The sequence below is a fragment of the Elgaria multicarinata genome, chromosome 6, assembly GCF_023053635.1.
Source record: "Elgaria multicarinata webbii isolate HBS135686 ecotype San Diego chromosome 6, rElgMul1.1.pri, whole genome shotgun sequence".
Classification (NCBI taxonomy): Eukaryota; Metazoa; Chordata; class Lepidosauria; order Squamata; family Anguidae; genus Elgaria; species Elgaria multicarinata.
This window is the reverse complement of record NC_086176.1, coordinates 7,698,332-7,715,620: the sequence shown is the minus strand read 5'-3', so window position 1 is coordinate 7,715,620 and position 17,289 is coordinate 7,698,332. Positions and strand designations below refer to the sequence as shown.

The following is a 17,289-nucleotide window of genomic DNA, read 5'->3' as shown; positions in this document are numbered from 1 at the left end:
AACCTGTCTCCCTCCTGCCCTTTGTCTCAAAGATCCTGGAACGTCTGGTCTACTCTCGTTGTCTTGACTTTCTCTCTAATAACTCTGCTCTGGATCCCTTTCAATCTGGCTTCCGTCCTTTGCATTCCACTGAAACAGCCCTTACCAAGATCACCAATGATCTCCTTACTGCCAAGTCTAAAGGCCATTATTCCATTCTTATTCTCCTTGATCTAACCGCAGCCTTTGACACGGTTGATCACGATCTTCTCTTAGATTCCCTCCATGACCTTGGACTCTGTGGCTCTGTCTATAACTGGTTCGCCTCCTATCTAGAGGGTCGCTCTTTCAGCGTGTCGGCTAACGGCAGCTCGTCCTCCTCTTTTCCCCTTTCAGTTGGGGTTCCGCAAGGCTCGGTGCTTGGCCCGTTGTTGTTCTCTCTATACATGCTGCCCTTGGGCAAGCTTATTCAATCTCACGGCCTCCAATATCACCTGTATGCCGATGATACACAATTATATCTTTCATCTCCGGAACTTTCTCCAGATGTTCACGATCGTATCTCAGCATGTCTTTCAGATATCTCAGCCTGGCTGCTTCATCGTCGTTTGAAACTTAACATGGCAAAGACTGAATTGCTTGTTTTTCCTCCTAAACCTTCTCCTCACCTCTCATTCTCTCTTACTGTCAACGATGTCACGCTTACTCCGGTCAAGGAAGCTCGTAGTCTTGGCTTTATATTTGACTCCTCGCTCTCCTTTACTCCTCACATCGAGGCTGTAGCTAAATCCTGTCGTTTCTTCCTATATAATATTGCCAGGATTCGACCATTTTTGTCTGTCTCTTCTGCCAAGACTCTCGTTCACGCACTGGTTATCTCTCGGCTGGACTACTGCAACCTTCTTCTCTCTGGCCTTCCTTCGTCTCACATCAGTCCGCTGGTCTCTGTCCACCACTCTGCCGCTAAGATCATCTTCCTGGCCCGCCGCTCTGACCATGTCACTCCACTTCTGAAATCTCTTCATTGGCTTCCAATTCACTCCAGAATCCAATATAAACTTCTCCTGCTGACCTTCAAGGCTCTTCACGGTCTAGCTCCTCCCTATCTCTCCTCTCTCATCTCACACTATCGCCCCGCTCGGGCTCTCCGCTCCTCTGATGCCATGCTTCTCGCCTGCCCAAGGACCTCCACTTCCCTTACTCGGCTTCGTCCTTTTTCTTCTGCTGCCCCTTACGCCTGGAACGCTCTTCCAGAACACTTGAGAACTACAAACTCAATCACTGCTTTTAAAACTCAGCTAAAAACTTTTCTTTTCCCTATAGCCTTCAAATATTGAGTTTGTTCTGACTCTATACTATTAGCTTTACCCTACTCGGTGCCTGTTTACACTTCCCTGTGCCTGTTTGCATTCTCCTTCCCTCTTTATTGTTAACTACAACTTATTAGATTGTAAGCCTATGCGGCAGGGTCTTGCTATGTACTGTGTTATCTGTACAGCACCATGTACATTGATGGTGCTATATAAATAAATAATAATAATAATAATAATAATAAAGAGGGCAGACAGCTAGAACGCAGGTGGAGGAAAACTCGTGCTGGGTCTGATCGAACACGGGTTAGAGCTCACTATCAAGCCTACTCTGTGGCGGTGAGGGCGGCAAAGAGGCCGTTCTTTTCCACCAGCATTGCGTCTTCTCAGTGTCGTCCGGCGGAGCTTTTACGAGTGGTTCGCGGCCTGTTACACTCTGGGCCAGGGCATGAGATAGTTGAACCCTCGGTAGCATGCTGTGACGAGTTTGCACGGCACTTTGAAGATAAAGTCGCTCATATTCGTCATGAATCGGACACCACGCTTAATGCAGCGCCACAAGTAGAGGCGTTCAGAGCGCCGTCCGGTTCAGCTTTATTGGATGAGTTTCAGTTATTGAGGCCTGAGGATGTGGACAAGGTGCTTGGCCAAGTCCGGTCGACCACCTGTGTGCTTGACCCTCGCCCCTTGTGGCTCATTACATCAAATAAGGAGGGGATCGCCGGCTGGGTCCAGGAGGTTGTAAATGCCTCCTTGAGAGAGGGAGTGGTGCCGGCCTCTTTAAAAGAGGCGGTAATTAGACCACTCCTGAAGAAGCCTAACCTGGACCCGGAGGATGTTAACAACTACAGGCCGGTGGCTAATATCCCCTTCCTGGGCAAGGTGCTTGAGCGGGTGGTTGCAGGACAACTCCAGGCACTCTTGAATGAAACGGATTATCTAGATCCATTTCAATCGGGTTTCAGGCCTGGTTTTGGAACGGAAACTGCCTTGGTCCCCCTGTGGGATGACCTCTGTCGGGAGAGAGACAGGGGGAGTGCGACCCTGTTGGTTCTCAGCGGCCTTTGATACCATCGACCATGGTATCCTTCTGGATAGGTTGTCTGAGCTGGGAGTTGGAGATACTGCGCTGCAGTGGTTCCGCTCCTACTTGGATGGCCGATTCCAGAAGGTGGTGCTGGGGGATTATTGCTCTGTGCCGTGGCTCCTAAGCCATGGGGTTCCACAGGGCTCTATCTTATTCCCTATGCTGTTTAACATATACATGAAGCCGCTGGGGGAGGTTATCCAGAGATGTGGACTGAGGTGTCATCAATATGCGGATGATACCCAGCTCTACCTTTCCTTTTCATCAAACCCAGGTGAGGCAGTGGCTGTTCTGAACCAGTGCCTGGGCACGGTAATGGACTGGATGAGGGCTAACAAACTGAGACTCAATCCAGACAAGACAGAGGTACTGTTAGCGGGTGGTTCATCTCTCCTGCGTGGTGATGTTTGCCCTGTCCTGGACGGAGTTGCACTCTCCCTAAAGGATCGGGTCCGTAGTTTGGGGGTGCTCTTGGATCCAGAACTGTCACTTGAGGCACAGGTGAACTCAGTGGCAAAGAGCACCTTTTACCAGCTTAGGCTGATATACCAGCTGCGCCCTTATCTGGACAGAGATAGCCTAGCTACAGTTATCCATGCTCTGATAACCTCTCGTTTGGATTACTGCAATGCGTTATACGTGGGGCTGCCTTTGAAAACGGTCTGGAAGCTTCAGCTGGTACAAAACAGGGCAGCCCGTTTACTAACAGGGACTGGCTGGCGAGACCACATTACGCCAGTCCTTTTACAACTTCATTGGCTGCCAGTCCAGGTCCGGGCCCGATTCAAAGTGCTGGTATTAACATTTAAAGCCTTAAACGGCTTGGGGCCAGGTTATCTGAAGGAACGCCTCCTCCCATATGTACCTGCCCGGACCTTAAGATCATCCACAGGGGCCCTTCTCCGTGAGCCCCTGCCAAAGGAAGTGAGGCAGGTGGCTACTAGCAGGAGGGCTTTGTGGCACCCTGGCTGTGGAATGAGCTCCCCAGAGAGGTCTGCCTGGCGCCTACACTGTACTCCTTTCGTCGCCAGTTGAAGACCTTTTTATTCTCTCAGTATTTTAACACTTAATTTTAACTTAAATTTAAATTTTACTGTTTTAACTCTGTATTTTAATATTATGTTAGTTTTGCTGCGTGGTTTTTATTCTGGTTGTGCTTTTTATATTGTATTTTGTATTTGTGCTTTTAACCTGTTGGTTGTCCACCTGATTAATTTTTGTGAACCGCCCAGAGAGCTTTGGCTATTGGGCGGTATAGAAATGTAATAAATAAATAAATAAATAAATATGGTCTTCTCCCTGAGTAGGCATAATCAGGGGTATATTTTCACCTTAAAAGAAATGCGGAAAATGCACTGGGACAGGAGTGGTGGTGGTTCATCCCCGCACCTCCCTAGAACTGCGAAGCTTTGCAGTTTTTTTTTTAGAAATGGAGCAAGGCACTGGTGTGTCTGGTACCCGAGCTGCAGTGCACATTCGCGCCTCCTCCCCTGCAAACCTTTCCCAAGCCAAGCAGCAGCAACAGTCTCAGCCCAGGCGCTCCTGCCTGCTTCTTACAAACAGCCTCCCTTCCTTGTTTAATAGATTATTTTCTTTCTGCAGCTGGCTTTTTAGAAAACAGTTCATTATTTTTCCTGTTCCTTCCCCCCACCCCCCAATAATTATACTTTAGTTAGAGCATGTTCCAAAGTCTATTTCTCTCTCTCTCAAATTCAGCCAGTTCTTTGTTCCTTTTCCTTCAACTAATTGAACTTTCAGCCCTTCTCCACCCCTTGGTAAAAACTGAGGTACCCCTAGTCCTGCTACTTCAATAAGCAACAAGTGCCCAGTCTAAAATTCTTATGTCTACCATTCCTGAAATAATTTAAGAACAGCTAACTGCTAGATTTCCTTATCATTCATTTTTACAGATATTTATTTATTTATTTTTATTTTGTTACATTTATATACCGCCCCATAGCTGAAGCTCTCTGGGCAGTTTACAGAAGTTAAAAACAGTGAACATTAAAAACAACAAGTATACAAAATTTAAAACCACCATGAACATAAAAACAACAATATCCTTTTAAAAACATCTATTCTGGGGGCAAACAAATTCAGCATATGTTGTTAACTGCCTAGGAAAAGAGAAAAGTCTTGACCTGACCCTGAAACAAGTCTTGACCTGGCTCCAAAAAGATATACTTTTGCTATATGACATTCTTAATTCCAAGTTTCTAAGATTATAATTTTAATAAATAGTTCAAGAGAGGGTCTCTACCTGTTAATAAGTTCTTTGATAGACAGCTGATCTCCTGAGTTGTCACTGCTTCCCAGATCAGAAGGTCTCTGCTCAGTGTACTTTCCTCAGCTGGCTCAGGACCATGACAAATACCCTCAAAGTACTGTTGTCATGTAGTTCCAGAGTAGACCATATTCCAAAATTCTCTCTCACTGCCAGGACCAACTCATTCCACTTTTGTCTGATAAACATGGCCTTCTTCTTTTTCAGTAAGGCTTTGTATGATTCGGGTGACCAAACCACCCGGAAATTTCTGGAGATATCCGCTGAAATGGTGCGAGTCCAGAGCAACCGGGGCTCAGGGTCCATTTACTGGGAAATGGATGCCCTCATGGCTCATGTTCAAGCGCCGTTCCGGCTTATTTTCCCCAGGAAGTCCCGACTCTCGTGAGACTTCCACTTCCGGGAGGACACAGCAGACATGGCGGGTGAGGAGGCTGCAGTTTTGGAGGAGGAGGAAGCGGCTTTGAAGAGGCGGCGGCAGACGAGGCAGCAACGGTGGACGAGGCACCGTCGGAGACTTTGAAGAGGCAGCAGCGGCAGTGGTGGCTTTGAAGACGCGGCCGAGGTGGCAGTGGCATTGGAGGAGGAGGCAGATGACAGCAGAGGAGGAGGCGGCCATCGGGGCGCGAAATAGTTACATGGTGGCAGCTGGGTAGTGGGCTCCCTTGCTGCCTTCCTCCCTCCCTCCTGAGTTGCAGTGCAGCCGGCACCAGTTGGGGCCTCTATGGGCTTGCTTCCTCCTTTCTTCCCTCTTGCCAGGGCCTACAGCTGTGACCGCATCGTGCCTCCCTTGCCCAGGCTTGTTCCCTTCTTCCCTCCCGGCCGAGTTTTGGCGCAGCCAACGCCGGCTGGGCTTTGACTTCACGGGCTTGTTCCCGCCCTTCTTCCTATTAGAGTTATGTTTTGTTTGAATAAAGTTACACCTTGCACCGTGTAACTGGTGCAAGGCTATAGGAAGAAACACACACGGCTACTTCTGGCTAAAAGATAGCATTGTTAAGACCTGCAGGTATACAAATGACACCTGCTGAAATTCCATTTTCTATACATGTTGCCTGAAAGCATTTTCATGTATATATAAAATGTACAACGTCTTTATGTCTAACATTTGCTCTGCATCTTTAGAGCTACTCACTGTTTCTACATAGCTTTTCAGACAAGGGAATAACTTTGGATCGTTTCACTTCCATGTGATAACAACAGTTGTCCTGTGAATTGTAGGATTCAGAGATGCTCAGTGATGTCTTACTTTCTTGTCTTTTAGATTCTGATTTACAAGTTAATTAACACTCTGCATGAATAAATCAGAATGCCAGAAACTAAGTGCAAGTTCACACCGCAGTTAAAGGCCAAATTTCCCTGCTTTAAGAAGGGTCGTGATGAGAACGAGGCTGAGTGCACCATATGCAAGCTTGGTACTTTCGTTTATGTGGCACATAAAGGTGCTACAGATTTGCAGCACCAAGTTGAGTCAGCGAAGCACAGGAGCGCTGTTTGAGGAGAGAGCTCTTCCGCTAAAGAGACTGATTGCAATTGTGAACTCTGTGCTTGCACCGTAGTCTGTGGAAAGTGCCCTGCAAGCAATGAAAGACTACAACATCCCATACTGCGGGGTCTCAACGGATGGAAGCAACCATGGTACAGTGAAAATATTTCCAGTATTAGTCCAATACGCTGACTGGAAGAATGGTGGTTTGCAGTCCAAGCTCATTGAAGTAAGGAACACACCTAACGAGACAACGGATACAGTTGCCCATGATGTGAAGGACACTCTGGAGAAGAATGGCTTGTTGAAGAAGTGCATTGCCTTCACAGGTGACAACTGCAATACCATGTTTGGTGGACTATGGCGTGATGAGGAAGGGAATAATGTCTTCACAATCTTGTAAAGGCTGTTGAAGAGGACTACTCTGGTTGGTGTGGGTTGCCCAGCCCACATTTTGAACCATTGTGTACATTGCAGGGGACATACATTTGATGTGGATGTGGAAACTATTATTTTTAAAATATACCAATACTTCAGCATTTACACTGTGAGAACTGAGAGTCTGAAGGAGTACTGGGAGTTTGTGGACATTGAATACAGAAAGATGCTTTCCCACAACAGGACACAGTGGCTGTCCGTATTCCCTGGAATCACAAGGCTACTGCAGATGTTTCAAGCCTTGAAGTCCTTCTTTCTCTTTGAGGATGACTTCAGTGAGAACTACCTGTGGTATATGCCCTCACGCATGAGTGTGTTCCAAACACATATCGAAGAGATTCAACAAGAAAACAACTCTGTGGTGGGAGTGCTGAAATGCCTGAACTCTGTACGCAACATGCTGCATGAACAGCTTCATGTCCCTGAAAGTCAAGGGACTCCTGGGGAAAAATTGGAAGGAGGGACTTGCTGAACAGTGTGACTCATTCTGTGTGCAAGTGGAATGTCAGTACACCATGTGCATTAAATATCTGGAGATGTGGATGAGACCCTGGAAGAGTTCTCAATATTCACGTGGATTGCCCTGACTGAGACACCAAACTGGCCTGATGTGGAGCCTACCATTCAATACTTGAGAGAGAAGGGAGTTTTTATTGATGTGGTGAAGTGCTTTGATCAGTTTGCAACTCTGAGGAAATTTGCAGAAAGTATGTATGACAATTAAGACTTCAAAAAATTGATGGCACACCAGAAGTGGACTAAGTTTTTTGAGAGTTCCAAAAGCATGGACTACCACTCAGAACTGCTGCAGATTGCACAGTTCTTTTTTGCGGTTCCCTCCCACAATACTAATGTGGAGTGTGTTTTCTCCATGATGCAAACACAGTGGACAAAAGAAAGGAGCCAGATGTCTGTGGAGACACTGAAAGGGATTTTACTGGTGCAAATAATGATAAGAAAATGACTTGTAAGGAATTCCACTGCTTTCTGTCTAACACCCTGCCCCTTTTAAGAAAAATAAGATCCACTGAAAAGTATTCCTGGACACATCGGGAGGAAGCAGAGTCTTAAAATTTGTACAGCAACTAAAAATAAATGTTAATTTCTGATACACTGAAGGTCTCACTTGTTCTTTATTTCAGTGATTTTAACATTAACATATTATGTAGAACAGGTTTGTCTAAATTGTGAGGTGTAGAATTAGATATGTGACCAAGGTCACACCCCCTTGGGGGATGGTCAAGCCAAGATGGTTCTGCCTTGGGGGTGGGCATGTTGGGGTGGGCACGCCTCCTTGAGGGCAGCCATATTGTCCTCCTTTTTGATTTCCAAAATATGGTCAGCCTACACAGGACAGGAGCATGGTGGCTGCTTATCCGTTTCAATGCGGCTTGTGCTGGAGAGGGTGTGCAAGTGTGGGAGGGCCATGGCTCCATCGCAGAGGATATGCGCTCCATGCAAAAGATTCTAGGTTCAATCCCTGGCATTTCTAGGTAGGGCTGGGGAAAACTCTTGTCTGAGACCCAGGAGAGCTGCTGCAATTGGTCTTTAATGCATGGCAGAGACGGCAATGTATTAGCAATAGTGCTTTTATTGTCTTCAAACCAGAGAACAGTCCCAACAAACTCACTAGTGCAGGCTTCATTTCCTTGTGCTTTTTGTTCCACTTTTCCATATTAGGCATCTCTCAAACTCTACTGGGGATCACATTTCACTACAGTCAGCACAGACAATACTGAGCTAGATGGACCAACGTTCTGACGGGACAAGGCAATGTCCTCTTCTCCTATCGTCCCTCTTGTATGGCCCAACTAAAGTGCTCCATTCACCCATGAACTGGTGTGATATTGTGTATACAGTGATTGACTGGGAAGATTTGGCTTAGAAACAGCAGAGAGAGTCATCCCATGTCCCTTGGGGCCCAATGTTCCCTCCAATCCAGGTACAAATCCCCATCTGCAGCACAATACTTATCCAGGCCCCTAGAGCTGGTTGTATATTGCCAGGGCTCAGTAGCTTCAGTGGCTTTTAGTCCCTTCTCAGAATCACGTGAGTTAGATCTCAGGGCGAGTAGCTGGAAGTAAAGGGAGCAGGATCTTCTTTGCTTGGCTTCAGTGTTTTTGCTATGAGCTCTACACCTTGCTCATGGGGCTCCATCCCTGAACTACCAGGGACAGCCAGGGACAGCCTGTTGACCTCTAGAATCCTTCTCCCCATTTCCAGCTGCTGCTGCGTCGTCATCTCCTCCTCCTCCTCCTCCTCCTCCTCCTCCTCCTCGTTATGTTCTGCTTGTGGGTTTCCTGTGGGCATCTAGTTGGCCACTGTGTGAACAGAATGCTGGACTAGATGGACCCTTGGTCTGACCCAGCCTCAGGGCCCTTCTGACGTACTTAACCCACATAGCCTCTGTGGAGCCACAGCAGGACGTTTTGATCATTGTCACGTATTGCTGCTACACTCTGAGTGAACACCCTTGAAATCTATCATTCTGACTGATGTGGTGTTATTTTTATGTCTTATCTAAGAAGTATAACTCTTCCAACAAGGTCTGTTATCAATGGAACATGTAAGACCTCAAGTGAAGGACACAGAGAGGCTCAGTACAGATATGCTTATCTCAGAGCGAACCTCTGTCTAAACAGGGCAAGCTCCCAAGAACAGTGGGTGGATTTTGACTTCAAGCCATTTAATAGAATCATAGAATCATAGAACAGCAGAGTTGGAAGGGGCCTACAAGGCCATCGAGTCCAACCCCCTGCTCAATGCAGGAATCCACCCTAAAGCATCCCTGACAGATGCTTGTCCAGCTGCCTCTTGAAGGCCTCTACTGTGGGAGAGGAATAAAACATTAATCTGTGTAACAACTTATTTGCTGTCTCCTTAATATCTTCAAAACACTGAGTAAGGCCCAGCTATGGCAGCACATGCCTACCAACCAATGTTTGAAACTTGAAAAGGGAGGTTTCAGCCTCTTCCCTTGATCACCACTGTGACCCATCATGAAAATAAGAACAAAACATAGAATCATAGAATTGTAGAGTTGGAAGGGGCCTATAAGGCCATCAAGTCCAACCCCCTGCTCAATGCAGGAATCCACCCTAAAGCATACCTGACAGATAGTTGTCCAGCTGCCTCTTGAATAATGGGGTTGAAATAGATAAATATTTTCATTTATTCAGAGCACATTACAACAAACACACATTAAGATGTTTTGATGCTGAACAACATATTGAACTCTTCATTATTCTACTCTGCTTATACATTCTAGTCTTGGCATCCCTTGCACCATTTGCTGGCAAATGAACAATTTAGCAGCTAAGGTCTAGCAAAGCGTATAGCCACAGTCCATCAGAAAATTGTCCCGCACAATCCTCATTGGTATGAGCATAGCTGCACAGGAGCATTGCTGTGCCCATCTGTATCAATAAGGGCCACAAAGGAGAACGTATTAGTGGATTGTGTGCTCTGTTAATTAACTTGCAAAAGAGCTGAGACTTTAGTAGCCCTTTTTTGATCTTGTTGTTCAGCTTTCATTCAATTACAGTGCAAGCCAATGCATGACTACTTAAATGTAAGCACCATTGAGGTCAATGGGGCTTACTCCTAGGTAAATGGTTATAGCACTGTAGCCTTAATGGATTTGAGGGAGGAAATGTAAAAAATCATAAAAAATCAACGGATGACCCAATCTGGTTCAAATTCGGCATGCTGAAAGCTCTCCTTAAGACCTACCACTAAACCAATTTGGATAAAGTCCACGGACGCATACCCCTTTCTTCTCATCCATGTGGGAACAAATGATGTCGCCAGGCAGAGCTACAAAGAAATCATTTCAGACTATGAAGCTCTGGAAAGGAAACTGAAGAACTTTGGGGCCCAGGTAGTTTTCTCATCCATCCTCCCGGTTCTTGGAAGAGGATTAGAAAGGGAAAGAAAAATACTCCGGATGAACGACTGGCTACGAAGGTGGTGCCGACGTGAGAATTTTGGATTCTGGGACCACGGGCTACGCTACTTGGAACATGGACTGCTGGCAAGGGATGGGTTGCACCTCACAAGGGCTGGAAAGAATGTGTTCGGCCACAGCATGAAGAACTTGATCAGGAGGGCTTTAAACTGAATCTTACGGGGGCGGGAGACGTAAACCTCGAGGCAACAATGGATGACGGCCAAGGCACCACAGTTTTTTTATATCACTGCACTGACTTCCTGTTTGCTTCCAGGCCCAATTCTTAGTGCACATTATCACCTTCAAAGTTCTACATCATTTGGAACCAGGGTTTTGGAAGGACTGTCTTCCGTATCATATTAGGAGAGCCCCTGCTGTGTATGTTGCTGCCTTTACAAGGTTGGAGGCACAAGACTGGGCATTTTCTGTAGCATTCACTGCCATGAGAGGTCTCTCATGGCATGTGTTTAGACAACAATTACTTAAGCAACAATGTTTTTGTTTAAGCATGCTTTTTCTCTATGGTTATTATTTATTATAATTTTGTTGGTCTGTAGTGTACTTCCCTAAGTTTTCCACTTTGCCGCGGCTGAACTTGCTTGATTTATTGTTTCCTGTTTATTTTTCATTTTGACACAGTGATATGTTTCTGTGTATACTGTTAGCTCTTCTTTTTTCCTTTTTTTAATTTTTGAATGCTTTATTTATTTTAACAAAAAATATTAACATACTGTTATACAACATATTTATTATGCACTGTCAATTATTTCAACTACTCAACAAAATCACCCAACATAACACACATATTAACATCTAATAAATTTACTATCAAATAGATAGAATTTTCATAATGATGAGTTAATGATAGATGCAAAAATTAATAAAGAAGAAGGGAGAACAATTTTCACAAGAGAAATGACCAACTCAATCTGTGTTAATTTGCAAGAAAATTATTATAAACAAATCTACTGTTGGTAGCTAAAGCCTTCACCAGTTCTGTGGTCATTTTCTGCTGCAGGAGGACCCTTTACAACTTGGAGTACTGAACAAGATGTTGGCCAATTTCTGAGATATTTCTACAGCCTGAGTGGAATAAAAATAGATAAATGGTCAAAAAGGAAAGATAACTATTCAACACCTCAAGCAAAAATCTAGGAAACCATTCCTCATTATGGCAGGTAAATTGAGGTAAATGTCAACAGTAATGTTTAAGAGGGAAATCTGTAAGCCCTCCATATTTTTCTGAAGTAACCCTCATATGGTGAATACTCATGGATTTTGACAGCTGAAAATTAAAGAATTTCCTCTATAAAAACATTAATGACCATATAAATTCATCCTATGGATTTTGAGATCTGTAAGAATAAATGCTTCTATCCAGATGTTTGCTAGCTGTTGAAAATTCAGGTGAATATTAGGAATAAAGTTTGAGTATTTGGCTCCTTTTTACAAAGAGCAAACCAGATAGAGGCCAAAAAATGGTTATTTATCCAAGGCCACAAAATGGCAAAATCAAGGTTAGAATCAGGAGCTTTGATGAGAGCTTTGGGAAGTCCTTGTGGCGATTGTTACATATCTAAATCTCAGACATGTTTTTCCAATGAAGTTTCAGGGATCTTTTGCTGCAAAGAATGAATAATGACTTATGTGTATTATCAGGTATGGACAGTATTTATTTATGTATTTATTAAAATTATTAAATGGCATTAAAATGCTCAAGTGGCCTACAATCTAATCAACATGTTTAACTTAATTCCAGCAATAACATTAAAAAATAGCCATGAATAAATCGCAGGAGAGATAACAGAGAAAACACTTCAATTTGACAAATCATTTGTTGAAACTCAGCAGCAGTTCAATGGCCTAGTTCACACATATCGCTAGCCAATGGTTTGTTTATTCTGATATTAAGTCAAGTGAGAACGAGAACTCTGGGATGGTGTATGTGGCATTACTTGGAAAGATGTCTCAGTCCCTGGGTTGCTTCTTGCTTTGCTCCTTCTGCCACTCCCTCCCTGTATTCCAACTGCCTTTGTAGCACTGAAGTATTGGCACGTAAAGAGGCTGTTGGGTTTTTTAAACTGCTCTTCTGCTGCCTCTGTAGCCTGGTAAAACAACCTATGAACAACTCACAACCCATGAACAACCCACGATTCTGGCTTTGCACATAATGACGATCCACAGTTTAAACAACCCAACAATAAACCATAGGTTCTCCTTGTGGGTTGTTCGTAGTTAACAACCCATAGTTAACCCATAGTTCCAGGTTCACATGTAGCAACAAACAATGGTCAGTTAAACCATGGTTTGTCATTACATGCAAACAAGGTCATTGTTTTCATTCAGTTCAAACAATGATGAACTGCAGTCTAGCTAGTTACATGTGAAAGCAATAGGGCTTAAATGAGTTACCATCAACCCAGTCCATTACTTTCAGTGGGACGTTGACTCATGGCTGGCTTTTGCAGGATTGGGGACAATCTACAAATAAGTGGGGAAGGATATTAGGAAGAGGTTGATGCAGTGAATGGTTAATAACAGCAGCGATGGCAGTGATATATTACATTTCTTTTAAAACAATTAACACTTTAATATAAACCAACGGTGCTGAACCTCCAGCCCATTGTCCTAATCCAGGCTGTCAGGCGTCCACAGGTGGCCATGCCCCTCACCAATCCATCACTGTGTCATCCTCACCAGGTGTTTCCCTGAGTTCCCCGCCATTTTTCCCTCCAGAGTTGCTGATCATCTGAATTTTTTTTAGCCTTTGTTTTGGTCCTGGAGGTGACTGGCAAGACAATGGCTTCTTTCTCCTCAGATCAACTTCTTCCTGGCTTCCTTCTATCCTGATTGGGGAAGGGGGGTGAGGAGGGAACGCTGTATTTGCGTGCCCTTGTCCCCCTGTAGCGTCCGTGGATGACAACTTAGTCCTCCTGTGCCTGCTTGTTAGCGGGCTTTCTTATTATTTTGGGATTTAGCGGACGATCAAGGCAAAAAAAGTCCCCATTGTCACCACCTACTGAAAACTGGAAAAACGTACGACTGATTCTTACAAACAAGTATTAAACGCCTGTAACTTTAATGAGTCTCCATAGCGTGTTAAGGACCCTGCTTTTAAGATGCTTCAGTGGGAGATCAGACTCCAAAGAAACACCTTCTACCCTCAAGCTCTGAAGCTCATTAATAAGAAAGCCCCATTCTGTACGATAGATCAGGCAGCCTGAGAAAAGATGAGCTATAGGCCTTCATCCCACCTACCCTTTTATTGTGGTTCTCTCTCGAATTATCCTACTTCATTTATATAGTGGTTATATACTGTATGAAAACTTGCAAACTTACACCTCTCCTGTAGCGCATTGCCGTTACCCTGCTGAGGTTCACTCTCACACCTTGTTGAGGTGAGGTGTGAGATGTGAGGTGTGTGGCCTCGCCCATTGATCTCCTTTGTACCTCCCCTTACAGTTTATTGGTTGTTATAAGTTGGACAACTCCCCCTCCATTCATGCTGCCTGAAAACCTCCCTCCCCCTTCCATGATCTGTATGTGTATAGGCATTGTTCTATATGTGTTTACTCAGAAGTAAGACTCTCTCTGTCCAATGGGCTTTCCTCAAAGGTAAGCCAGCATGTGATTTTAGCAGTTGAAATCAATGGGATTTACTTTTGAGTAAGGGAACCAGCACATCTGTAGTTCATGATCTTGGAGATGCAAGCAAGCACACACGCACACCACCACCACCACTTCACCCGCTCACTTTCTTTCCCGTTTCTCCAAGAGAAGGAGCCACGACCGGTTTAACACCACGTGCTTTGTGGCTGAGTGTTAGCAGTTGAAATCAGTGGGATTTACTTTTGAGTAAAGTAAATCCCTAACCCTGCCTGGAGGCTCCCTTCCTCTGTAGCTCCTCCTTAGGAAAAGGGTGCAGAAAGAGGGGAAATCTTTCCAGCCCCCCTTCCCTCTCTTTCTCTTCCCTCCAAGCACAGACCAAGGGGCAGCATGTCATGTTAGCAGTTGAAATCAATGGGATTTACTTTTGAGTAAAGTAAATCCCATTGAAGATGCACAGCTTCGGATGTTCAAAGGAATGAAAATGCGATTCTACTTTTCTCCGCACTAGCAGATTATAAGCTCCATTGGATTTGAGGGAGGAAATGTAAAAAATCATAAAAAATCAACGGTTGACCCAATCTGGTTCAAATTCGGCATGCTGAAAGCTCTCCTTAAGACCTACCACTAAACCAATTTGGATAAAGTCCATGGACACATACCCCTTTCTTCTCATCCATGTGGGAACAAATGATGTCGCCAGGCAGAGCTGCAAAGAAATCATTTCAGACTATGAAGCTCTGGGAAGGAAACTGAAGAACTTTGGGGCCCAGGTAGTTTACCCTGATATCTGTTGGGAGACCAATACTGCCAAAAGTGGCCCTTCCAAGAAATTCCTGACATGGGCGGGTGATAACTTTCTCCTACAGAAAATGGAGGAAGGAACTAGAGGATCGGCAATCCTTGACTTGATATTGACCAATAGGGATGACTTAGTGGATAAAGTTACGGGAACTCTGGGGGAAAGTGACCACGTCATACTTGAATTCTTGATTATGAAGGAGACAAAAGTTGAGTGTAGCCATACATGTACTCTGGATTTTAGTAAAGCTGATTTTAATAAACTCAGAACTATGATAAGTAAGGTCCCATGGCAAATGAGCCTAATGAGAAAAGGAGTGCAGGATGGGTGGGAGTATTTAAAAAAGGAAATTTTAAAGGCACAGTTACAAACAATTCCAACAAGGAGAAAAGATAGAAGACAACAGAGGAAACCAATGTGGCTCCACAAAATCTTGCTATTTACTGTTTTAATGTTTTACTCTGTACAGCACCATGTACATTGATGGTGCTATATAAATAAATAAATAAATAATAATAATAATAATAATAATAATAATAATAAGCTTAGAGATGACCTGAAAACAAAAAGGGATACATATAGGAAGTGGAAGGAAGGCCAGGCTACAAATGAAGAGTACAGACAAGTGGCGCAGAAGTGCCGAAATGGCATCAGGAAGGCTAAAGCTCAGAATGAGCTGAGATTAGCGAGGGATGCTAAAAGCAATAAAAAGGCTTTCTTCAGATACGTGAGTAGTAAAAGACAGAGGAAAGAAATGGTGGTTCAACTGCTTAATGAGGATGGCAAATTGATAACAGATGACAAAGAAAAGGCTGAAGTGCTCAATTCCTACTTTGCCTCAGTCTTCTCCCAAAAGCGGGTCTATGACCCCACTGGAAAAAGTGAAGCAGAAGTTGAGGGGGCAGGGTTACAGTTTGAGATTGATAAACAAATGGTCAAAGAACACCTAATTTCCTTGAATGAGTTCAAATCTCCAGGGCCCGAAGAACTGCATCCTAGAGTAATGAAGGAGCTAGTGGAAGAACTCTCAGAACCTTTGTCTATTATCTTTGCAAAATCATGGAAGACAGGTGAGGTGCCGGACAACTGGAGGAGGGCTAACGTTGTCCCTATCTTCAAAAAGGGCAAAAAGGAGGAACCTGGGAACTACAGACCAGTCAGTCTGACATCCATCCCTGGGAAAATTCTGGAGCAGATTGTAAAGAAGTCAATTTGTAAACACCTTGAAATCAATGCGGTGATCACTAGAAGCCAACATGGATTTCTCAAGAACAAGTCCTGTCAGACAAATTTGATCTCATTTTTTGATAAGGTAACCTCCCTTGTGGACCGTGGGAATGCTGTGGACGTTGAAAGGTAAGGGTAAGGGTTAACTGGGATCTGGGACTGGAATGTTTTTTAATTGTGTTTTATGGTTCCGTAGGAAGATAAGGATGCCAGGCCAGCTGTCTGGGGGAGAAGAGACCGGAGCCAGACCGGCCATATGTGTCACTGGCCTTGAGTGATTAAGCATCCCGGGCGAAAGGTGTGAAGACACGCCACGCATCAAAGTTGGAGGGAGGGGGGAAAGGAGTGAAAAGAATGGTATAAAGATTCCCCTGTGAAGGTAACAGGGTGGTTATTGGCTGCAAGCGGTCCGGGGTGACGTAAGAAATTATTAGAGTTAGTTTTAGATTTCCTGTACTGGGTTCATATATATGCATGCTTTTATTGTCTTTTACTCTGCTTATTCCATGTATTCCTACCTTTTTCCTAAATAAAAGGTCTTAAAACTCACGTTGTGGGCTGAGAGTGTCTGTGCCTGGGGATCCGTGCTAAATCCAGTAAAAAAGCCAGCTGGGTGCTGGGCACTCTTCCTTTACAGACGTCATATATCTTGACTTCAGCAAAGCTTTTGACAAAGTACCACATGACATTCTGATTAACAAACTAGCTAAAAGTGGGCTAGATGGAACAACTATTAGGTGGATTCACAGTTGGCTACAGAATCGGACTCAAAGAGTACTTATCAATGGAACCTTCTCAAACTGGGGAGAGGCAACGAGTGGGGTACCGCAGGGCTCAGTCCTGGGCCCAGTGCTCTTCAACATTTTTATTAATGATTTGGACGAGGAGGTGCAGGGAACGCTGATCAAATTTGCAGATGACACCAAATTGGGTGGGATAGCTAATACCCTGGAAGATAGAAACAAACTTCAAAGTGATCTTGATAGGCTGGAGTGCTGGGCTGAAAACAACAGGATGAAATTTAATAGGGATAAATGCCAAGTTCTACATTTAGGAAATAGAAACCAAAGGCACAGTTACAAATGGGGGATACTTGGATCAGCAATACTACAAACAAGAAG

General features: G+C 44.4%; 1 protein-coding gene across 3 annotated transcripts in view; it reads right to left on the bottom strand.

The window, feature by feature from the left end:
* Positions 1 to 9,738: 9,738 nt before the first annotated feature.
* The window catches only part of HAO2 (hydroxyacid oxidase 2), a 42,660-nt gene continuing 35,109 nt past the window's right edge, over positions 9,739 to 17,289 (bottom strand). For 2 of the 3 annotated variants that reach the window (XM_063128936.1, XM_063128935.1), the window contains one exon: positions 9,739 to 11,616. In XM_063128936.1, coding sequence (XP_062985006.1) covers positions 11,561 to 11,616 — 56 coding nt within the window. In that variant the 3' untranslated portion in view covers positions 9,739 to 11,560. Of the gene's footprint in view, positions 11,617 to 12,945; positions 13,015 to 17,289 lie in introns of all 3 variants that reach the window. The other variant, XM_063128934.1, reaches the window with a different exon arrangement.